Below are 25495 nucleotides of genomic sequence, written 5' to 3'. Positions count from 1 at the left end.
TTGTATGTGCATTTGCATTCAATTTGTTGTGACGTCAATATGTAGGCTCTAAAATATCCAATTATGTTCATGAAAGAAGGCAAGTAAAAAAGGCAAATAACATCATAATAATATTATGAAAATAGTTTTGACCTTGCAGATTCCCTGAAAGCGGCTCAAGGCCCCTCAAGAGTTACTGGTACACTCTTTGAGAACTGCTGTTATAAAGTAAACCAAGATGACCTAGAGGTGGGAGTAGTGATTTTTTGATGATGGGCATGCCAGTACATCATGCTGGTCCCTTCTTAGAGTGACAATTGGCTCTCCTAAGCATTCCGGAACAGCCTTTCCTTGGGCGCGCACATACGCAAGTATGTGCATGTGTAGCAGCATCTGTTGATCTGTGCTGGGATTCTGTGTTACAAGCTTGAGTGGGACTCATATATCCCTGGAGTAGGGACAGGAAATAGATTGACGGTGGGGGAAGGAGATAAGCTCCATTCTTTTTTCCCAAGGAAGCTCTGAGTGAGTCCTTGAAACTGTATTTGCAAGGGCCTTTGTCCTAGAATTCTTTCTTGATCCTTTTCTCAAATCACGGCTTGGAGAGTGAAGTCTCTGGAAGCTTCTACTCTTACTCAGATGACCCTGCTTCTGACCCTTGGAGGGTCACTGGGCTCTGAGATGACAGAGAAGCAGGTATTGGAAGAGTAGTCAGTAAAGGAAGAGAGTTTTCCTTCCTGAAAGTCCTGAAGAAAAAAAAACACTCTGTGCCTTCCCTGTTAGAATCACTCTTCTTGTTCTTCCTTGCACAGGCTCCTTGATACCAGGAAATATTTTCAGTGCAAGGTGAACCTGGAAGCTACTGCTGATAATTTCTAGGTACCAAATGACCACTGTGAAGAAAAGGTAAATATTGACATGAGCTCACTGATTTCTTCCTTTTAGAGAAGTAACTCAGAGATTTGAAGTTTATAAATAATCCGCTTATTCCACAAATAAGAACAGACTCAGAGCTTTTATTATCACCTCCCTTTTATGTACTTACATTCCAATTTACACCATAAGATAATAGTTAAGAATTAAATCTTTGCAATCGGGACAAACCTAGGTTTATATCCTTGGTCTGCCACTTCATGGCAATGGGAATTTAGAGAAATGTCAACCGTTCTAAACCCTAAATTCCTCATCTATAAAGTAGGGGTGAGTTACTTTGAGATCCCTGCAAAGCAGAGCCTGAGTCAAGGACCTGGATGCAGGTAGTTTATTAAAGGTAGTGTTGAGGGTGATCCCAGAAAGAAGCAATGTAGGAAGAGAGAAAATGAGGCAGATTTAAGTGAGAAAAACAATATGGCATATTATTGGGCTGGTTACTGTTGTGGCTGATTGAGGACTGAGCATCCTCTTAGGGATGCTCAGAGAAATCATATAAAATGCATCCAGAGATGTCCCTCTGAAAGGGTGGGAGCCTGAGACTTTTCTCCAGACTCGTCCCTCATTGGCTGAGGATTGCCCCAGGGGCACCAATTTTCACTGGGAAGAATGAGCTTGCAGAGAACTCTCCACTGCAGCTGTGGCTGAAATCAGCAGTGGATCGTGGATGTGTCATGAGGCGCAAAGCTATCTGCTACAAGAGATAAATAATGACTGTGTCCTAGAGTTAGTGTGAAAATTAGATGAAGTGCTGTCTATAAAATGTCTAGCATTGTGCCTCGCTCAAAGGTAAGTACTAAGTAAGCGTTCACTTTATTGTTGAGGCTGCTGTTGTGATCATTATGATTATTATCATTGTATGTTCATGAGTGAGAGAGATGAGTAAATATATGACTTAGAGGGTTCCAAGAATGACATGTAATCTGCAGTCTATCTCTTCTATGCCACAGCCTGTATGATGATTTACCATGACCAATGGCCAATTGTTGTGATTATTAGGGGTCATTACACTACTTTTACTTTCTCACCCTCATTTTGATGTTTTGTCAAAATTTGGGCTCAAGGAGAAGGCATATTCTGTCAGTTGTTTGTGATGGAAAAAAGGTTGCCATTATGCTAGAGCAGCGCTGTCTAATAGAACCTTCCACGGTGATGGAATTGTTCTATATCTGTGCTGTCCAAAGACAATAGCCATTAGCTGCATGTGGCTTTGGGCACTTAAAACATGGCTGGTTCAGCTGAGGAACCGAATTTTTAATTTTATTGAAAGTTGTAGTTAATTTATATCTAAATGTAAATCGCCAAATGCACACACAGGGAAGGGCAATTAGAGATAGTGTTCCCAGTAGATAGTGGAAGGGCCCCTTCCCCTGGGGCTAAAATTAAGGTGATGCAGCCAGCAATGTATTTCCTGCAGCCCCTGGGCCTGAAGCCCACGAGATCTGACTTCCAGGTTGGCGCATGGTGGTATCACCCAGGCCAAAGGGCTGCTGGCTGAAGACAATGTCCCCATGATGTTGTGAAGACATGGAGCCAGTAGAGGTTGGAGGGGGAGAGGTGACGACCTCCACTCAGCTTTGGCCCATTGTTTTGTGTGCAGAGCCAATTGCCCACCCCTTTGCAGGGGAGAGCTTCATTCTCAGCTGCCCTACAATGAGGGAAAGATTAAAGAGAAGCCCATCCACCTATTGTTGTCTACTTCCTAAAGGTTACACTACCCTAGAGACAAGATTCTTGGACGGACGCGGTGGCTCATGACTGTAATCCCAGCATTCTGGGAGGCAGAGGTGGGCAGATCACCTGAGGTCAGGAGTTCGAGACCAGCTTGGCCAACATGGTGAAACCCTATCTCTACTAAAAATACAAAAATTAGCCAGGCGTGGTGGCAGGCACCTGTAATCCCAGCTACTCAGGAGGCTGAGGCAGGAGAATCCCTTGAACCCGGGAGGCAGAGGTTGCAGTGAACTGAGATTGTGCCACTGCACTCCAGCCTGGGCAACAAGAGTGAAACTCTGCCTCAAAAAAAAAAAAAAAAAAAAGATTCTCATTTAAGTATGATTAACTCCAGCATCACCTCCTCTGGCTGGTCATCACTTCTACCCTCCCTTTAGCTTCCGTGTCCTAGAATTGACCACTTTGGTAACTGACTATTCACTTGTCTATTTTCTCCATTAAACCACAAGCTCCAGAAGGCAGGTTCCATGCCGTCTACCCTAGCACAACGCCTCAAACACAGTCAAATACTCAACAATACTGACAGCAAGGGCAACAGGAGTGGAGAGAGGAGAAAGGTTCATATTTCCTGAAGTCATTCATAGACCTCGTGGAATTCAAGCTGAACCTTGACAGAAAAGCAAGTTTAGTTACTCAAGGAGTTGTGTAATGACATTCCAGAGGGGGTAACATCAGAAGCAAAAGGGGGAACTGGCCAGGCATAGTGGTGGGTGCCTGTAATCCCAGCTACTTGGGAGGCTGATGCAGGAGAATCACTTGAATCCGAGAAGTGGAGGTTGCAGTGAGCTGAGATCACGTCACTGCTCTCCAACCTGGGCAACAGAGTGAGACTCTGTCTAAAAAAAATGTAAAAAGCAGCAGACAGGGAAGTGGGATGAACTCACAGCACACTGAAGGAGATAGGATGAACTGGAAAAGAGGGTTTGGAAGGCAAGATGGGATTAACCAAGTGGGGCCTCTCAAGGGCCTTGAGAGCCAGGTAGTTGAGATTGGATGTGATGTGGTTGACAAAGAGCACCATGAACCAGAGAACCTTGGGTTTCTGAACATGGTGAAAGATGAGGTAACATCAATAAATCTGTTAAGATGTGGTTGGCATCAGTTGTTTTTTGCCTTTAACTTTCAATCCTGCCTCCTGTAGCAAAAGGACTTCAATTTCCTTAGAACCACTGTTCTGCCCACATGGCCCAGTGACTCTACCTCTATCCCTAGGTCCAGGGGTGGGCGAGCACAGGAACCAGATCTAGCCAATAGTGTCTTAGGAAGGGTTCCAGGGATATAGCCAGAGGCTTCTGCTAGAGCTGTTGTTATCTTTCTTCCTTGATCACTAAACTGTTGAGATATAAACCTGGGCCTGCTGACACCATCTTGATGCTGCGGGGCAAGAGTTTGAGAATTAAACCAGCACAGAGAATAGCCTAGCCAAGGGATGACCGGGACATTCCATGACATCCTCTAAGCATCTGGATCCAGCTGGGCTTGAAGTGGGACCTATTCTGGGGCATTAGGTTTCTGTCACTTGCAATCAAGGAAGTCCTGACTAATGAATACTCAGGGTCAACTGGGTGAAAGTGGGAGGAGATGAGCATCAGAATGGCCATACCAGCTGGTGTGATGGGAATTCAGACATGAGACACTGAGGGTCTCAACCAGGGCGTTTGGGGGCTAGAGAGAAAGGAGGTGAGTTAAGAGGTGAGCAGGAGCTATCTAGCAGTTTCCTTTCTTCGAAGGTTGCTGTCAAGTAGTGTCTAATGGTTCTTTACCACCTCTGCCTTCGTGATGCCCCTTTACCTCTTTCATTTTTCTTTTCTTTCTTTTTTTTTTTTTTTTTTTTTTTGAGATGGAATCACGCTCTGTCACCCAGGCTGGAGTGCAGTGGCGTGATCTTGGCTCACTACAACCTCTGCTTCCCCGATTCAAGCAATTCTCACGCCTTAGCCTCCCAAGTAGCTGGGATTACAGGTGCCCACCAGCACACTTGGCTAATTTTTGTATTTTTAGTAGAGACAGGGTTTCACCATGTTGGCCAGGCTGAACTTCTGACCTCAAGTGATCCACCTGCCTCAGCCTTCCAAACCGCTGGGATTATAAGCGTGAGCACTGTGCCCATCCTCTTTCATTTGTTTTTAACCATTTTGTGAGATAAATGAATCAGGCATTCTTGTACCCACTTTAAAGCAGGAGAGGTCAAAGGACTTGCCCAAGGTCGCATGGGAGCGCTGGGGCCTAGTTCTGGTTCTCTAGTGCATGCTAATGCTTGAGCACAGTGTGGACTGAGCTCCCCAGGCCCTGTCTTTCTGTTGCTTCATTGTGGAGATGCAATAACCGGCTCCTGGCTTTTCTTATGACTTCCAGAGAGAAACAGCAGTAGTTCTTGCTGAGGAAAGGCCCAGGAGCCCATGGCCTTCTTCATTAAAATAAATTCTGCCTGAGTCTCCTGGTTCTAAATAGAAGAAAATGTAGATTTGGGGCAGAACCGAAGGGAAAGGGATTTCCCTTGGCAAATTATTTGCAATTTGTGGATTGGAGCTGACCCAGCTCCAATTCCCTCTGTCATTCTAAGTGCCATCTACAATGTGACCAGCTTATTAAAGAATGAGAACTGGAGGCAGTCCTCCCACAGGGGCTCAACAAAACAGGAGCAGAGTCACAGCCCAGCAGCGTCTTCCTCAGTGTAGCATGTCTAGTTGCTGGCTAGATTCTTACCCTTCAGTTACATGTTCATGCCTAGGCAGCCACTTCTGGGGGCTGTGGGAAGAAGAGCGAGAATATTTATGAGTTGTTTGTGCCTTTCCTTTGGCAGTATGAAAAGCTAGCTGTCATAAATACTGTAGTGGTCCTCAGACTATAGCATGTAACAGAATGCATGTTCTTGAGTCACTGCCAGGGATTCTGAGTTCGTGGGTAGCTCAGGATCCGCTTTGTAAAGAGGCATTCCAGGTATTAATACTCCTGAAGCAAGTGGTCCATGGACCACAGTCTGAGAAACACTGATGTCAGTGGAGCACTAGTGTGCAAACTCCAAGTGGCCCCCTTCATCCGTGGTTTAAAGATGCTGCTGTTGCTGGCACAAGTCCCAGGAGATCCAGTATTTCCTTCTTTACTAACAGGGTCTGTTACTGGCATAATCTGAGGAACATTCAGAAGTCTTTCTTGACTAAGAAGATCTCCAAGGAGCAGCTGCATCTAGAGTTCTAAGGACTTAGCTTCTCCTGTACTCCTTTTAAATCACAGATAGCTACAGAGAACAGCACTTCTGTTGTTCAGTTTTTATTTTTCATAAGGGAAAAAGCCCACTGTGGCATACCTGCAGCAAGTGAAAGTGTAAATACAGCTCCTCTGTCTGCATACTCCACCCTATCAGAGCCCTGGGCTCTCCTCACAGCCCCCACCTTTCTCTGTCCCCAAAGGCCGTACCCAAGATGTACAGACCTAGTAAGAAATGCTTTTAGAGTGTCAAGTGAGTTTTTTCTTCTTTCGGACATCTCTATTAACAAAATCCCAAAGAAAATCAATGGATTCCTATTTCCTCATCCATTCATACCATCAGATCCTTCTCAGATTGGCCACAGAATCAGTGGCCTTCACAATGAAATTGACTGCATATGAAATGAATCCGAAAATTCCATTTATTAAAACACATACATTGTCCATGTGGGATGAAAATGTGCACATCACATTCAGGTTTTCCTGCTTTAACATTTCTGTAGTTCTCTCTTTGAAACACACACTCCACAGATCTTATATAGGAAAAATGTGAACAACTTTTGGGCTGCAAAACATTAATGCATACATAACAATTCATCATTGCCAAGAGCAGCTAGAAGCAAATATTTAGGAAGAAAGACAAAGAAGTATAAAAATTCCTAAAGACAGCATGCTTTATTTTCTCAAAATTCCATATGTGACTATGAGCGTATGGAGAAATCGTTTGATTTTTAAATTTATTGTTTTGTCCTTGGTAGGCAATCTCCTTCAAATATTATTAGCAAAATCAGACATAGATCAAAGTATTTATTTGCATCTTCTGATTGAAATTAAACAGTACTTGGTTTCAAATGTTTTAAAAATAACACTTTTTAAACTGGAGTTGATATTGAGGATCATGTAAAATTGTTCTTTATAGACTTTGCATTCTAAATATGAAGTTTATTGTTACTACTTATTAGTTAATTCCATGGCAGATTTTCATTACTATCGAATATATTATATGTAGAAACTAGGGCCTTAAATAATTAAGCTGACCTTTCCTATTAGTTATTCCTTAAGATAAAATTATGCTGGTGAAAATGACTGTTGAATTTCTCAAGAAATTAAACTCTTTAGAGGCATAAGTAATCGAAAGACTTTTTCCCCTGAATAAGTACAAATACCAAGAAGCCAAAATTCATATAAAGATTTTCGTATTATAATTCCATACTGTAAGACATAAAATTATGAAAAAGCCAAAACATTTTCCTTAAAATGCTCCCTAGAAATTGTAATTCCATCTTAATTGCTCCAAAGATCTAGATTTACATGGAAATATAAAGAGTCCTTCTGAGAAAAGGAAATGCTGTGAATAGTGGAAATCGTCTGGGCCTTCTAATGATGCCTCAGTCACCACCAAAGAGTGTTTTATTCATTCATGCTTGTTTTCATGTGACCACATACTCAATTCGTGTTTTGGCCCATGTAAAAACTGTGATATGTTTTAGCTTATTCCATAGTGTTACTAAGCTAATTGTACAATGCTGTAGTTTAATAAATACTCTGCTGTTTTTTTCACCCCTAAATCTTCATGGGCGTCCTAACTGTAACAAAAACCCCACAATTTGAACAGAAGAACAGAAGCATCTGGTTACAGAAGTGCATTCATACATTTCACAAATGTTTCAGTATCCTCTTCTCCCCGACCCCAGCATGAGCTTTAATTGGATGTATTTATTCTTTCACCAGCATGCCCATGAAGGAGCTAAGGAAAACATTTACCAAGTCTGTTTCAAAATCTGTCCTTGGCATATCAAACTTTTTCTCTTCCTTTTTCATGCTTTTTTTTTAAAAAAAAAAAAACAGGAGAAAGCGAATAGAGAGGAAAGAGAGAATAAAATTAATTGGGAGATGGAGATGATATTTGGGGATTTGAAAGCAAACAAGATGTAAGAGAGGCCCTCTTTGACTGAAAATGACACAGGAAAAGGTGATCAAGGCTTCCAGGGCCTGCTGTTACTGATGGAGACTACAGCTACAATGAAAAATTACTCTCACTACCATATCTTGGGGAAGGAGCGCTCTAGTTGCAAGGAATTTGTAAATAAAGGCCGAGAGACTCTAACAAACAAGATGGAGAACAAAAACAAAGATTCCATTAAAAAATTTGTTAAGTGAAAAACCAAGACCATCTCAGTGGACAAAAGAGCCAGAACTCTTCCTGGTAGAGCCGGCCGTGGGGACCGCACCTGCCGCCCAAAGAGTGGCGATTTGAGGTCCTTCTCCCTGGAGAGTGAATAGCTGGAGTTCTGAGAATGGTCACCTTCTCTGGAGCTGTGGGTTTATTTCTTCTGATACTTGAACAAAGGAGGGCCATGGTTTTCTTGTTAAGAGCACAAAAAATGTTCTTTTAATCTAGAATATCCATGATTCAGGGAAAGAGGGAATTTGCTCATACTCATGGGAAAAGCATTTCCCAGCTCATGGTGAATGCTTAACTCTCCTGCTTGGTGACAGCTGTGCTGCCCTGGGTCCTGGATAAACCAAAATGCTTTGGATTCTGGAAAACGTATTGAAGAGGCATTTATACCACTATTAACTAGGAGGTATTTTAGGTGTGGCTAAGGCTCTGAAGTAATCTTAATTTTCAAAATACTGAGATTTTCTTTCCTCTCCAGGGTCTTTTCCCTTTCATTTCCTTTCCCAGCTTTAGAGTAAAACAACAAAACTTCTGAATGGATGTAACATAGGGACATTTTCATGCAATATTACTCAAAAATTGTCACAAATATATGAAAGCACCAGTCACAACACAGGATTTACTTTTACTTGCAGAATCAAAGCTATCATGTACACATGTTAGGAATAGTGAAAAGAGAACACAGACAGCCGGCATTTTTTGTCGTTGTTACCATGAGGATACACCACGGGGAACATCTCCCTAAACATTTTGTTTGATCATTCTTGGAGTTCAATCTGATAGACCAGTCCAGCCTTATCTCCACACTACTCTAATGGGGAGGGGTGGAAGGAGGGGTAGAGGAGAAGGAAGAAAGAAAAAGAAAGGCACAGTGACTATACATCAATGCCATTAAACCGAATTGCATCTACACGGGACAGCTCAGCTTATCAAAGGGTATTCTAAAGACAATATTCATTCCAAGAAGGTCACACATATCTTACCTCAGTACAGCTGTCTGTTTTAATTGTTATTTTTTAAAATATGAAGCAGAAACATGAGGATTTTGGGGGGGGACTGGGGGATAGCAGAAAAGAAGTGACACCAATTTTATTTTTATATATTCCCCTCCTCCAGGCAGTTCGTCAGAATCAGATCTCTTAACTCAGGATGTGGATCGGCTTGCGTTCTCATAAAGGGGACCAGATCTTTAAACATGCATAGCCTGGAGTTTCCAGAATGGTTCTCCTCGCTCTCTTCAAATGCCGTGGACTAGAAAGGTGCCCACTTTGCTAAAAACTCTACATCAATGTCCCAGGAGCCCGGAGGCTCTTCAGGCCCCTCTCAAAGACTTAAAGGATGGCACAGAAAAACTTCTTCTCCCTAAACGGGTTTTCTGAAGCCGGAACAGGGGTCAGGAGGGGGTCTTCCTTGGCATGTGCTTCACAGTAGGCCATCAAATCTGCAGCTGCCTTGGACACCTGGAAAGGGAGACAAAAACAACCAACACTGGAGTCTGGTACAGTCAGTCAAGGCCCAAGGCTTTAGAGCCCAATGTCCTGGCATCAAATCCTTGCTCCATGAAGCAAGATACTCAGCCTCTAAAAGCTCCTGCTTCCTCATCTGCAAAGAAGAAAGTGGATGACACTGACCTCACAGGATTGTTGCCAGCAAGTCTGGGACTAGGTTAAGGTGAGTGAGGCACTTAGGGTGCAGAACAGAAGGAGGCACTCGCTGGCAGGGGCATGCAGGTGTCAACCCTGCACTTCCATAGCCCCGCAGGTGGCTGTCTCCTTCATTTTTTTTTTTTTTTTTTTTTTTTTGAGATGCAGTCTCGCTCTGTTGCCCAGGCTGGAGTGCAGTGGCTTGATCTTGGCTCACTGCAACCTCTGCCTCCTGGGTTCAAGCAATTATCTTGCCTCAGCCACCCTAGTAGCTGGGACTACAGGTGTGTGCCATGGTGCCTGGCTAATTTTTTGTACTTTTGGTAGAGACAAGGTTTCACCACGTTGGCCAGGCTGGTCTTGAACTCCTGGACTCATGTGATCCACCTGTCTCGGCTTCCGAAAGTGCTGGGATTACAGACGTGAGCCACTGTGCCCGGCCCTCCTTCACTTTTGTGCTCCGATATCTCATTGCCCCACCCTAGTCCCAGCCCTGGTAACAAGGGTTAAATGAAAAAATCCCTGTAAATCATTTAGTGTCTGGCACATAGCAAGCTTTCCACACAGGCTAGCCATTATTATCATTTTGTAGTCGTGACTCTCTGCTTCAGGAATTGTGCTAGGGATGCCTAAAACCATGTCAATTTCCCTTTTTAAGCAGATGCATCAGGAGATATATCTATGTATACACACACTATATAGAACATATTTTTATACTTCATATATATTAAAATTTATACCTGTGACTTTAACCAAGCATTGTGCCCTTTAGTGATGTTTCACTGGGAGGCCGTCACTGATTCTGGCGATGCTGTCATTTCTTACAACATATTTGTAGCTGCTTGTTACAAGTTCCCTGTAGTACCTTCCTTCAACCATCTTCACCAGAGGAAATTTTTACTACATTAGAGGGTGGATTTAGTTTCAGGAAATAAACTAAAAGTCATCTATAGCTACATCTGGGGACTAGGTAAATGATCAACCTGGGGAATGCCATTTGGGGTCAAATTTTTTACATAAAATAACACATTTCCACATGAAAGCAACACCACTGTACTACTATGAACGCCTTTCAAGTAACTACTGAAAGGATAATCTAATTTAAGATTTGGGTGAATTATATTATTACTAAAGATAGTCACTGCCCCTTCCTACAAGTGGGACATACATGCCCACATGTTGACATCAGACTTGCCCAGTGACATAAGCTTGCTCTGGCCAGAGAGATGTGAGCAGAATTTATGTGGATCAATTATGGGCAGAAACTTTAGGAGCCAATGCACAGTTTGCCATGTCCCTTCCTCTATACCACTTCGTCCAACTGAAATAATTTATGAGGAACCCTCTTAATTGATGCAGAGGTTTTAACAAATGGCATAGTGGCAATACCCTTGATTTGTTTCTTGTCCCAGGGCTGAGTTGATTAAACCTTTGTCACTCCTGCCTCAGCCTCCCGAGTAGCTGGGACTACAGGTGCATGCCACCATGCCTAGCTGGTTTTTCAAAAATTTTCTTGCTATTTTGCCCACGCTGGTCTTGAACGCCTGACCTCAAGCCATCCTCCCGCCTCACCTTCCGGAGTCCTGGGATTACAGGTGTAAGTCACTGTGCCTGGCCTTTGTTACTTAAGGCTACTTCAACTTTATGATTTACTGGTTGGGTAGAGAAATCAGTTTCCTCTTCTCATCCCATAAACCATTGAATTTTTGGGGTCTCTGTTCCCTTTGCCACAGAACAGATAGAAGCAACATTCCGGACAGAGGCTGCTCCATCTGCCAGCATCCCTGATGAAGGTGACATGGTGTGGAGTGGCAGCTGATTTATGATTGACATGTGGTAGGAGTGAGAAGTGTGCCTGTGCTATTGCAAACCCCTAAGAATGAAGGGTAGGGCACCTTCTGTTACTACCACAACATCTAGCCAACCCTAATTGACACAAAGAGGTATAGGTATTGGTTTGTGTATTTGTTTCCTCTGGCTGTCTTGAACAAGTCATCACAAACTGGGTAACTTAAAACAATAGAAATTTATTCTGTTAGAGACTAGCAGTTTGAAATCAAGGCATCAGCATGGTTGGTCCCTTCTGGAGGCTCTGAGCGAGAATCTGTTCCATGCTTCTCTCCTAGTGCCTGGTGGTTGCTGGCAATCTGTGGTATCCCTTGGCTTATAGACATATCACTCCAATCTCTGTCTCTATTTTCACATGGAATTCTCTCCTGAGTGTCTGTGTCTTTATGTGGCATTCTCCTCTCTGTGTGTCCAAATTTCCCATCTCACCAGTTAGAGTTACCCTAATCCAGTATGATTCCTCTTAATTTGATTACATCTACAAATACCCTATTTCCAAGTAAGGTCACATTCTAAGATTCCAGGTGGGCATAAATTTTAGGGGACACTAGTCAACCCAATACATGATATGTATGTAAAAATCAGTCTCACTTTTTAATAGACATTACAGTACTTATAAAAATATTTTTATTTTATACTTATTTTGTTCCAGACATTGAGTTAAATTTCCTCTTTTGATCTTCACAGTAATCCTGAGGTAAGAATTATTATCCTCTTTTTATAGATGAAAAATTGAGGCTCAGCAGATTATATAAGTTGTTCAATATCATAGAGCAAAGCACACAGCAGAAAAAGAACTTGAACTCGAATGTGTTGCCATTAAGCCACAGCCATCTGCATATAAACTACTCGAATGTGGGCTTTGTTCCAAAGGTTGAAATTGAAATTCTTTATGAAATGCTTCTATGACAAAATGAAAGGAAACAGCCTGTTTATGTCTTAGCTCTCCCACATGAAAACAAAGGACAGACTTTCAGACTGAATTGAGATCACTTTTTTTCTTCGTTCTTTCTTCTTGTTTGAGCGATAGTCATTGTTACACCAAACAGGAGCTTAGCTGTTAGGCAGTGGAGACTGTAAATCAGTGATATCTAAAACTCATTTGTTACGAAGAGAAGCAGCACCGTTCATCCCTACCCGTTTGCAACACTCACATACAACTATGTAGCATGAATATTAAAAATCTTTTTATGATACAGGAAGTACTATACTAGGAAAATTTAATAACTTAGAGCTGCTCATATCTTTATATTTGAACATTTGATTCTGAATGGTTTCCTTCTTAAAATATATTATGTGTTTTATCTTGTTTCCTCAACAAGATTGCAATCTCCTGTGGGCAATGCTCCAACAGTGTCAGAATCCCAGCAGTAATTAGAATAATTGCTAATATTTATCAGCCCTTGCTATGTGTCAGAACTGTGCTAACCACTTTACATACGGTATCTTATTTAATCCTTACAACAACATTATGGGTCACAAGCTATTATCATTCTCATCTTAAATATGTGAAGTGGAGGCTTCATTAAGTGTTTGCCCCAGGTCCCACAGCTCCTGAGCTACTGAGTTGTGAGTCTCAATGTCCCTGACTTAATCTTCATGAACATTCCTCCTTTCTAACCTGTGGCTGTCTTCCTTGTCCTTTGCCTTATAATGAGTCACAGCAATCGTGTGCCTAGCAGATCTTTCTGCTTTCTGACAACCCCTGCTAACATTTTGCACACAGCTTTTTCTACATTCCTATGCCTACTTCTTCCATGAAGATTTCCCCAATAACTCCAGAAAATCTCTCCCTTTTCTGTCCTGTTGATTCTTCCTCCAAAGATATCTCAAATTTGGCTCCCTTCCTGTTATATCTATTGCAGCTACCCCAGTTCATACTGCAGTCTTCTCTCTTTGTGATTACTAAAATAACTTTGTAAATAAAGGCAATTAATTTGGATTACCCCAGGGTTCCACAGATCGAATTCGGGGGGTGGTATGTGAACTTCAAATAATACAAAAAATTTACATCTCTATTTTTCACTAACCTCAAATGGAAATTTAACATTTCCTCTCATTATAAATATAGACAACACACTGCAGTAGCCCTAGCAGTACATGTGACTTGGCCACTGATAGATACCAGATACTTTCAATCACATTATATTCATTGCAGACACCTCAACATTGCATTTCTGTTCATCCACCTTATGATTGTAGACCTATTAGATCTTACATAATCAGTTAACAAAGGAGTACCTATGTATAACTACATCACATATATTTTTAAAAATTGATATTTTAAATATTTTAAAGAATATTATTTAAAATGTTTTACAAAAATATTCTAATGACCCTCATGTCAATATAATTAGTTTCTTTTGTAATTTAAAAACATGATTCTAAGGAGACCATAGGCTTGAGCAGACAGACAAATGAGTCAAGAGCACAAAAATGTTTAATTATCTCAGTTTTAAATGACTTCCTGTGTTCATAACTATGCAGGAGTAGTATGCTCCATACTGTAGCTAGAAAGATATTTTTAAAATACAAGTGGATTCCTATCATTCTCCTATTTAAAACCTTCAATAACTTCTCATTGTAATTTGTAGAAAACCAAAACTTTGTAAAACAGCCTGTGGGTATTGCATGTTTTGGGCCTCCCCCTCTCTCCAATTTCATGTTGTAGCATTCTTCCCTCTCAAATATCTCCTTTACTTTTTGAAAGCTCCAAGTTCTTTTTTGCCTCAGAGTGTCACATATTCAGTATCCTAGAATATTGTTCTCTTCATCTCCTCAATGGGTTGGCTTATCGTCTTCCTTCAGAAGTCAGCAGAAATACCACCTCCTTGCAGAACCTTCACTGATCGCCTCATCCACAGTGACTTTCCTGATTATTTTCTCTCAGAGTACTTTCTCACATTCTTCTCTTTCACAGAAATTATAAATTGCTGTCACAGTTTATAATTACGGACATCGTTTGTTTATTTGCCATTTAATATTTGCCTTTCCCTTTAGGCTCTGGGCTCCACAAAGGCAGGAACCACACCTGTGTTATTTACTACCGTATAATCAGTTCCTGACACATATTCAACACTCATAGTAATTGCTGAAGGAGTTCTCAAACATAATCTTCTTCGACAGATATTTCATGCAACGAATATTTACTGAGCATCAAATATGCCAGGTGTAGTCTGGATACTTGCAATAATCAGGGAACAAAATATACAAAGATGCTTGTCCCTGTAGAGTTTATACAGCATTCTATACTTCCAATTTTGGCTATGACGGAGTAATAAGGGCCAACTAAACTCTCCTGCCTTAAATTAAAAACTGGGCAGAATATATGAAGAAATAATTTTTAACTTTTAGACAATAGGCAGCACAGAGGAGTGATCCCTGAGAGAAGGGAGATAAGATAAATTCTACAGTTGCCCCAGCTTACTGCCTGCCACTGCACAGGGAGGGAGTACCCAGACAGAGTTCAGCAATCTCCCTGAGTTGAGGAGAGAATAGCAGAGAAGAAAGAATTACACTAGAGGAGAGAAAGCTCTTAAGGCCTCTGGAGGATTCATCTTGAGTCTTTAGCCGAATACTGATTGGCACATGCATAGGAGAAAACCACTTGAGGCTATGCAAAGAATATCAGGAAGGAGCAAGTAAAACAATCCTGGAGATCACATAGGGCCAGAGTAGAAAGGCTTCCCAGCACACAAGACATTGAGTAGAGTCCTAACAAGGTTATTACTTCATTAGTGATGCCATATAGCCCCAGGTTAAATGTTGTGGACCCACCTATCAAAGTTGAAAAGTTGAAAAGTAAGTCTTGAATAGATCAAAATGTTTCCAAGTAACTTAACTGTTATTTTAACAATTGTTAAATACTTTAACAAAAGTAACAATTGTTAAATACTTTAACAAAAGTAACAATTGTTATTTTTAAACAATTGTTATTTTAACAATTGTTAATATCGTCCACATGATCAAGAAGGTAGAATAAATCAACACATGATAAAAAGACATACAGAAGATATAAAAAGGCACAAATCAAATATGTAGACATGAAAAAATACAATGAGATGAAAAATACAATGAATAGAATTAGCAGATTTATAGACACGAATATTGTTAAAATAACAATTGTTAATATTGTCCACATGATCAAGAAGGTAGAATAAATCAACACATGATAAAAAGACATATGGAAGATATAAAAAGGCACAAATCAAATATGTAGAGATGAAAAAATACAATGAGGTGAAAAATACAATGAATAAAATTAGCAGATTAGCCACTGTAGAAGAAAGATTACTGAACTTGAAGATAGCAATAGAAACTATCCAAAATGAAGTGCAGAGAGAAAATAGACTGAAAAAAAAAATGAACAAAACACACTGAGATAGGAGACAACTTCAAATGACTTAATACACATATAATTGGAGTCCCTAAAGAAGCAGAGAGATATGGGGAGTGAAAGATAAAGAAAAAATATTTGAAGATATAATGGCTGAAAAATTTCCAAATTTAATGAAAACTGCAAATCCACAGGTTCAAGTAACTCAAGAAACCCCAAATGAAGAAACATAAATCAAACGACACCAATGCACAGCATAATCAAATTGCTTATATGGTATTTGAGTGGGAGAATGGTGAGAATAGGCAATGAAACATAGTGGTTATATAGAGAATGTTGGAAGGTAGTAAGTTCATAAGAAAATAAAAAAGTAGTTCAGGGTAAAGGGGATTGAGAGAGTGTGTTGGTGATGGTAGTGAGGGGTCTGGGGAACAGGTTGCAATAGTTAAGCTTAATTAAGAAAATAATCAATCTTTTGGTAGAAACTTACAAAATGAAAGTTACAATAAAATAAATGGTGACCCATTGACTTACATTCTAACGAAGCACTCAGAATGCTGTGTTGTGAACAGTACTCTATGGGAGTCAAGGGTAGAAGCAGAGACTACCCTGGAGGCTACTGCTTTATCAAAGTGAAGGGCAACAGGGATTCAGAATAGAGTAATAGCAGCGGAGGTGGTACAAAGTAGTCTAATTCTGGATAAATAGCATTTGAATGTAGAATCACCAGGATTTTCTAATGGATTAGATGCACAGTATGAATAAAAAAGGAAAATTAAGAATAACTCTAAGTTTTTGGACCAAGCAAATGAAAAATGAACTTGCTGTCAGTTGAGCTGGGTAGGGCTATGGCAACAGACTTTTGGGGGTGAAGATCAAGAATGCAGTTTTAGACAGATTGAAATTGAAATGTCTGTTAGTGAGATGTATGATGCTGGAGTTTGAGATAAATAATTGGGCTAGAGCTATAAATTTGGTAATCAAGGTCCTAGAGATGGTACACTAAGCCTTGGGAACTAACAAGATCACCAAGAAAGTAGAGCTGAGTAATGAATGAACCCTAGGACCCTTGAATGTAATAAGTTGGAGAGCCTAAGACAAACGAGAGGAGAATTAAAAGGAGTAGCCTGTGAAAGTAGGCATTACTAAGAGGCAAATAAAGAAAGTGTTTCAAGGCACAATGAGTCATCAGTCATGTCAAATGCTGCCAAGACATCAAATAAGATGAAAACTAGTAACTATTAAATTTAGCAGTCTGGAGTCATTGGTGATCTTGATGAGAGAAGCTTCAGTGGAATGGTGGGTGTGAAAGCCTCATTGGAATGGGTTTAAGAGTAAATGGGCCTTCTGCTCCTTCTTCTTCCGGGACAATTCAATCTTAAAATGATTAGGTAGGACCAAGCAAGTTAGGATTTTACATTAGCTCAGGGACTCATGATGGGATATCAGAGCTGAAGTAGGATAAGGAGAACATCTACGCAGGGTCCAGCCTGGTAAGGAGTATAGGAACCTCCACATGGATGTGCAAGGCATCCATGTGGGGAAAGGAGGCCATGGAGTGGAAGCTTGGTTCCCTACAAGACAGTGACCAAACAAGGATAAGGGGAGCCAGGTGTTTCACTGCAGGTGAAGGGAGTTACAAATATGGAAAGTAGAAAACTGGAATGAACCCTGCAGTGTAGGGTAGGAATTGGTGGTGTCAGTGAGAACTTATGGTTACATATACACATACATACAGATATAGAAAGAAATATAAATGGGGGTGGGGGGGATGGAAGAGAGAGAGACAGACTGATTGTATGACTGTATTATCTAGCTCTATCCACTGAGAAGTCCTGGGGGCAGCAACACTTCAGCAGTGAGCACATTTGGCATCTAGATCTTGGTTTCTAAATACCATTCTCAAAGGAACCAGGAACCAGTGCTCTTTGGAAAAAAGGATGATTCCAGGACTGGGGCAGGGAAAACAAGGGGAGCTTAGAACATCTTTCTGTGCCAAAAACTGAGAAAGAGCTCTAAGAATGAGGGCAGCATGCCAAAAGGACACAATAACCACTTTCAGTCTGTGCCAACGGAAACATCAAAATACATGATGATAGTAGCAGACTGTACACCACTGAATAAAAGAGGAAATTCCTTCCCAAATTCCAAATACTTTTTAACTTCAAAAAGAAAACAAATAGGTTTGTGTGGAGAAATCTGGAAAACACATTAGTCAGGTAGTGAAACTTAACATTACCAGTCAGTAACAATTTGAGATAATGTCCCACCAATAGAATACAATGAAATGAATACTCCATTAGTTCTATGATATGAATGCCAAAGTTTTGTTACCTGAATTTAATTATAATTATCTGAAAAACCCAAACTGAGTGACATTCTAAAAAATAAATGGCCTATAATCTCCAAAAGTGTCAAGGTCATGAAGGTCACAGAAGTCTGAAGAACTGTGCCAGACAGGACAACTCAATGCAATAAATGATTCTGAACTTGGTCCTCTCGCTAAAAGGGACATTACTGGGATGATTTGCATACTTAAATGGGATCTCAGGATTAGAAGGTAGTAATGGGTCAGTGTTAATTTCCTGATTCTGATGATTGTATTATGAGTATGTAGAAGAATGTCCTTACTTGTAGAAAATACACATTACAGTATTCAGAGGTGACAGGACATCTTTTGACAACTTATTCTCAACTGGCTCAGGAGAAAACAAAATTGTTTGCACCATACATGCAACTCTTCTGTAACTTTGAGATTACTTCCAGAATAAAAATGACTTTGCAAAAGAAAAGGAAAAGAGAAATTAGAGATGGTGGATATAGATACTTTTTTCAAAGTCATACTGCAAAAAATGTAAACAATTGAGGCCGTTGCTAGAAGGGGAAGTGGAGGGATTGAGAAAAAAATCAAATTTTATTTAAGATGGAGAAATAACACCATGTTTGTATGATAATGGAAATGATGTAGAGAATCAAAAACTGATGATGCAGGATAGACAGAAGGTGGAAGAATAAACTGCTGGAGGTTTCTTGGTTAGAGAGGTGGGATCTACTGCACAAGTGAAGGACTTCACTTTTGATCACAGCAAGGATCTCCCCAGATTAGCAATTGCTGAAATCCTACTATCCAGCATCCTCACCAAACCAGACTGGGACTGAGAACCGGGAAGTAAGGAGTTGTGGGGGTGGTGGGGCGGGGCAGGTGGTACTCTAGACAGCTTCAATGAAGGCTACCGGACTGTGAGTCTAGGCTCCAAAAAAACAGGAGAATTACTCTAGAAAGACTGCTTGACAATGCCAAGATGAAGCAGTTGTCAGTAAGGATAAAAACCAGATCCCCAAATTTAAACAGAAGGTAGAGATATAATCCATCTTCATTACATCTGAAATTGAGACACATCTTAAAATTGATGTTGCAAAATGCTTGCAAGCCATCAGGCAAAAAATAAGCACAGGCTGTCATTGCCTATACACACGGGAAATTGCCTGTGTATTAAGGGTATCAGTCATAAAATCATGGCTTTAGTTGGGTTGCCCGCATTAATGGAGCCATCTAAGGTTGACTTAACTTTAATTTGTGTTTTAAAAGGATTTCAAAGATTATACTGGATGGAGGCTTGAGATGGGAAGTGTGTATAGAAAAACAATCCAACTGTTTCCTCCTAATCTATACTCACACCACTCTACATACTTCTTTTATGATACCAGATGTGTAGGTTTTCCCACACCAAGCAATTCTCTGGCCCACCTGTGTGTCCTACAATTTAATTCAATTCTGATACTATCTATGTGGAGATAGAAACAGATCCCACAGGTAAGAGCTTAGTCTCACAAGGCTGCCCCTGCCCCATTTCAAATGCCAATAGCAAGCAGTAGGCCCCCAGGTTACTCACAAGTTCTGTCCAACTTGGCTACAAATCAGAGGTTCCCATGACTACCTCTTCAGGTTGGATAATTTGCTAGAGTAGCTCACAGAACCCAAGAAAACAGTTTACTTGCTATTTCCAACTTATTGCAAAGGATATTTTAAAGGATATAAATGAAGAGTTGGAGAAAGAGATATATAGGGTGAGGTTGGAATTGGCCTAGAAGGAGGATTGTATTCCATTTTTCCTAATAAAATTGAACACAAGCATTTTAGGGAAGGGATACTCTCAGCTCAAATGCTGGAAAAATACTTAAAATGTCCTAAACCTAGAATATATGTCCTCTCTCTAGTTCCAAGCATGGCATCTAACTGGACCATTTCTCACTACAGGGTTCCATGAAGTTCAATTTCAATCTATTATCATAATCATCATAAAGATGACTTAATCATTAGAAATGTCCATATTTGGCTCACTAATTTATACATATTTGTCCTCGTTGTGAAAGTCAGTCTGTTCTTTTTATATGTTAAAGTGTTTTAAACAGAAGGCACACTATAAATGCTAGATATTTATGATCATACAATGATATGAAACAATTTATCTTTCTTTAAAATGACTAATTCCATCCTTTTAAAAAATATTTAATTTGACTTCCCCATTACCACAGTTTTATTTGTCCAGTTACATTCATGCTTGGAATCTCCAAGTCCATGAATGTAACTGGGAATGTCATGGGGAATATAGTAATGTTTTGTTATATGACACTCTTAATATACAAATTTAAAGCTGTCTACTGAAAAAAGCTTTTACAAAATGCTTGTGTACCCCAGTACCATGAAAGATGCAAGCAAGTAAACAACATGGTCTTTGAAAAGGACTATGTAGTCTAGGTGGAAAAATTTATTTGATGAAGATGAAACTAATTAGTAAATTGATTAGTAAATATGGTCAGAATAGAAAAAGAGATTCATGAACAAGTAGGAACTTGAGCTGACCCCTAAAGGAGGAATAAGATTGGGAGAGGCAAAGAAATAAGAGGGAAGGGTATTCTCAGTGAGAAACCCAGAATAACCAGAGAGGTGACACTTTGCATAGCACACTTTTAGAACGATAAAAGGAATCACTTGGAAAGGTCTGTTGGGAGTATATGGGAGAAATGAGACATTTTTCTGTGGGGTCAATTTATGGAGCAGCCAATTAGTTAAGAAGCAATCATTTTACCCATGCTCTTGCCTTGCATCTTATATCTTTTACTCTTAAATTTACATTATTTTTCATAATATTAATAGCATCTCCTGCCAAAGAGCATCTTTCCAGCTTACAATGATTCCTATTCCCATTCCCATTCCTCTACATGGGCAGGTTAATTCCTAGGGGCTATGTCTGTATAATGGAGTTCAATTTGAATGTCAGTTGATTGAAGCTGGAGATGGCTCATTCTTGCTGGAACAGAGATGGCACTCTAGGACTACGTGCTATGGAGACTGAAAATGATTGAATCAAGCCATCTCTTTTTTCATGGAGCTGGAACTATGAGTTGTGATCCTGGGAACCATGGGCAGCCATCTTGTGCCTGCTATATGAACCTGGCAGCTAAAAATCCCTTCTTCCCAGGAAAAGGAAGAGGCAGACACAGAGAGAGGAGCAGAGACAGGTGACGGAGCACTTGCAGTTCTCAATGGCCTTCCAGTTCTCACTTCCACTGCCTATCTAGCCACATTTCTGCTCTTGGATTGAGACATCCTGTATCTTTTATAATCAGTACCTCTTTCTGCTTAAGCTAGCTTGGTTTAGATTCCTATTATTAGAAACTCAAAGAGTCCTAATACAATGATGAATAAACAGATTTACTGAAGCCCTGCTGTCCTTTACTTTTGTGCATGTTCCCTCCTCTTGTGCTCTAAGGACAAGGTTTCTTTCATTTTGTCTTTGGTCAGTGTTAGTGTGAGTCTATTGCTGTTTCATTCATCCAGGTGTCACAGTCCACAGCCCCTCTCTCTCCCTTCCCCTAACTCTCTTCCCAATTTCCTTTTATTTCTCTTTACCCTCTGTCCTTGAATGAAATCCTAACAAAGAAATACAAAGAGGCTGAGAGTATAATTTATATATGCCCGAGGCTTATGAAAAGATAATTGGTTCACTTAGCCCAAATCTCCCAGGGTCTGTGATGTAAAGGGATAGAAAACAAGAAGGCTTAAAAAACAAACATGCTACTCATGTAACTATGTTATTCATAGAGTAGGGCTACTCTATGCAGCATAATTTATTCCGGGGGTCACATGAGGGATAAGGCCACTGCCTGCTTAAGGGACCCTCAACAACTTCAATTCCAGCTGTGTCCCCAAATCCTCCTCTTAAGAGTCCTATTCTTTGCCACCTCAGTTGCAGTAGGTTCTGCCAGACGTATATAAAGCCATTTCTATCCTTTATAGCTTGAAGAGGTCACTACTCTCACTGGAAAATCACAAGCCTGGGATCTTCAGAGAGAAGCCCCTTCCTGCTGACAGGATCACGTATGGAAAGTAGGTGGAGAAGCCTGAATGCTCAAAAGCCTTGAAAAGACTTCCAAAGGCAGATAACCAAGCCCTAAACCAGCTAGCTGACAACCGTGTCAACACAGTCAACACTTTATCCAACTGCTCAACTAAAAATAATCTGTCACTTCACCACAGCAAGCCTGCCTGGCTCTGAGGTACAGAACAAATGCTGAAATACAGGATGCTGCTGTATTTCTAACAATGTAAGGTCCAATGACATCAAGTGGGATTCAGAGATTTGAATGTGAAGATCACCTAGGAAGGCAACTACTCACACCCAGTTTATCAGGTTCATGCTTTGCTTCTTTTTTAGTATTGATTTATTTGTGTCTCTTCAAAGGGCAATCAGAGTGTGGTGTTGGCTTCTTTCTGATGACATTTGGTAACTATGCTTCTTGGATATCTTGTTTGCATCAATAATAGGCCTTGTTCAATTTTTTTGTAGTCTCCAACTAGGTCAGGGATCTTTGAGAGCAAGAATCATGTTTTTGTCTATCTCCATCTCTTTAGAACCTAACAAGCCCTTGCAATTTATAAAGCTCTCAGTAAAGTATTTATTATATAAGTAAATGAATGAACAACTGAACAAACAGCAAAAATCCAACCTCATGATGAGGGTCTAGGAAAACTTTTTAAAGGACCTAATAATTTGATCTGAATCTTTAATGAGTCAATGCAGTCAAGTGTTAAGTAAAGTAAGGTAAGTAAAGCAGCAAGGTAGAGGGGCAAAGGAGACTGGATGTTCTAGGCATTTGAAATTCCCATCAAAAGAATTAAAAGTGGTTCTGTAAGGCATGCAGAAAAGAGAGCAGGAATGAAGCTGAAGAGATGACAGGGGTCGCAGGAACTTTGTATACACTGCTAAAGGGCCTGAATTTTATTTTACTGGTGATGGGGAATCATGAGCTGATTTTCAATAAAGAGGAATGTAATTAGATTTTCTTTTAGAACATTATATTTGGAAGGAATATGGAAGGTAATTGATGGCGGGATGGAGATGTGTTGAGATGGAATTGCAGACAGCAAATAGGAGCCCCTTGCAGTCAGTAATTCAGGTGAGGGATGATAAAAGTCTAAACTATTTCTGAAAAGCTCTATTTCTATTATCTTTCTTCTGCTGTTAGTTTTCATCACCCATGAGCACATCACATCCTCCTTCAGGAACAGTAACTGGGGATGCTGAATATTAACAGAAAACATCAACCACAGTAAAGCTTCACAAACTTTTATCATAGTTGGACCACCTCAAAAGTCAAAGTGGTATTTTCCAGAAGGCCCATGGGCAGAACCTCCTCTCCCTCAAAAAGAACTGAATGACCCTTTCTGATTTGACAATCCATGGGCCACCTTACTTCTCTCAGCAGGTATTGTGCCCACCTGTTGCTTTGTGCTTTTTCAGCAAGAGAGTGAAAAAGAAGAAGCAAGAAAAGAGGAGAAGAGGAAGATGGCAAAGGAGCACGGTAAGGTCGCTTTAGTGATCTCAGTCATGAAGAAAGAAGAAGAATTAAGGCTGTTGAAAGAAGAGCAGGAGCTGATTAAATCCTGTGGTCCATTACTAGGCATCAAATTTTACGAAGGAGATTTAGGATAATGGGAAAATGTCCATGGGTATTTGCTCATCTTACTTGTAGAGAAAGAAGAGCTCTCTCTTCACTCTCTAGCACATACCTGATGAGACTTAGCAGAAGTAAACTCCTTCCCATAGGACAGTGGTTCTCAACCTTGGCTATACATCGGAATGAACTGAAAAATTCTTTTTAAAAAATACTGATGCCTGAATCATACCCCAGGAGATTCTAATTTAATTGGTTTGGGTGTGGTTCGGTAATTGGTCCTTTTATAGAGCTCTCTGGGTGTTGGGAACGCACAGATGAGCTGAGAACCATCGCTGTAGACCAGGGGTCAGTGAACTTCCTGTGAAACACCAGAGAGTAAATATTTTAGCTTTGTGGGCCATATGGTCTCTGTTACAACCACCCTACTCTGCTGTTTTAGAGTGAAAGCAGCCATAGACAATACGTAAATGAGTGTGTTCTAATAAAACTTTCTTTATAAACATAGGCAGTGGGCTGGCTTTGGCCCATGAGCCAAATTTTATTGACCCTGTCAGACTCCAAAGGACAGCTGGATTGCCCAGGTGCTGAATTAGGTATGGAGAAAATAGGAAAAATATTCTAGTTTTAAAAGGGCATTTGGAAGAAGGTTGTAGTTTTAGCTTAGTACAATGAGATATGTTTCTGAGCTGCATTTCACAGAATTCTTGGGTAAGGCATTTTACTTCTGGGGCAGTAAAGTTTTGATGGTTAACAGAAATTTACTTTGCCACCATGCCATAGCTATCTATTAATAACGACAGCATATTGGCCAAGGTTTTCATCTGAAAACTACCAACGAAGGGTCTGAATTTAAAGTCTTGGTTCCAGATGAATTAGCCCCAGCTTACAGCAAAGCTGTCAGGTTAGGTCTGGGGAGGGAGAGGAAAAAAAGAAACACATAGACTGTGAACTTTCATTAAACCTCTTTGTTGTTTGACTTCTTAGGGAGGCAAGGTGTGACTTTTGTGTTTGCAGGAAAAAAATTCAATAAAGTATAAAGAAGAAAAAACTTATAACGTGCAAGGATAACTAGAAGTGTTAGACCCAAAATGTGGACATTTAGCCTTAGAACCTGAACCAGGACAGAAAAAATTAAAAACCAAATAAGAAAAACGTTTCCATGAGGACAGGGAGGGGAACTAGTGCACTGATATATTTTATGTGTTCTCTAATTTCTCTCACTGGAATTTAACCACGAGCCTGTTTTGCTTTTTTTTTTGTGTTGTGTTGTTAGTTTTTAATTCTACATGGGAAAGAGGATCTAATTTATTCTATTATTTTATGCTGGAGAAGGGAAAGACACGTTAGAAATGAACTTCTGCCTAATCTTTAAGATGCTCTCCTGTCATTACTGGTTTTATCCCTCTCTAGGAAAGAGTGGTCACATGACAGATGACTGCAAATCATGCGCCTTAGACTCACGCTAGATGAAGTGTGGGGTTAGACCATCCTCACCTTTATCCTGTCGATATTGGCTTCCATCTTAAGCTGCTCTACCAGCTTCCTGGCTTGTGCTATGCTGGCGGTGTTGTTGCTGGCCATCGGAGTGCTGGATAGATCTTTCAGAAACACTAGAAAAGAAAACAAAAAGAAGATTGTACCAGAGAATTCATGAGCCAGCAAATGTGCAAGTTC

General features: G+C 40.4%; 1 protein-coding gene across 11 annotated transcripts in view; it reads right to left on the bottom strand.

Annotated features, from left to right (window-relative positions):
- Window positions 1–6249: 6249 nt before the first annotated feature.
- GNG2 (G protein subunit gamma 2) overlaps window positions 6250–25495 on the bottom strand; it is a 122684-nt gene continuing 103438 nt past the window's right edge. For all 11 annotated transcript variants that reach the window (XM_016926081.4, XM_063792908.1, XM_054666015.2 and 8 more), the window contains 2 exons: window positions 25316–25431; window positions 6250–9492 (listed from right to left, as the gene is read on the bottom strand). In XM_016926081.4, coding sequence (XP_016781570.1) covers window positions 9364–9492; window positions 25316–25402 — 216 coding nt within the window. In that variant the 5' untranslated portion in view covers window positions 25403–25431 and the 3' untranslated portion in view covers window positions 6250–9363. The remainder of the gene's footprint in view (window positions 9493–25315; window positions 25432–25495) is intronic.

The sequence above is a fragment of the Pan troglodytes genome, chromosome 15 (assembly GCF_028858775.2).
Source record: "Pan troglodytes isolate AG18354 chromosome 15, NHGRI_mPanTro3-v2.0_pri, whole genome shotgun sequence".
Classification (NCBI taxonomy): Eukaryota; Metazoa; Chordata; class Mammalia; order Primates; family Hominidae; genus Pan; species Pan troglodytes.
Note: the sequence above shows the minus strand (reverse complement) of the source record. Positions and strands in the feature narration are given on the sequence as shown.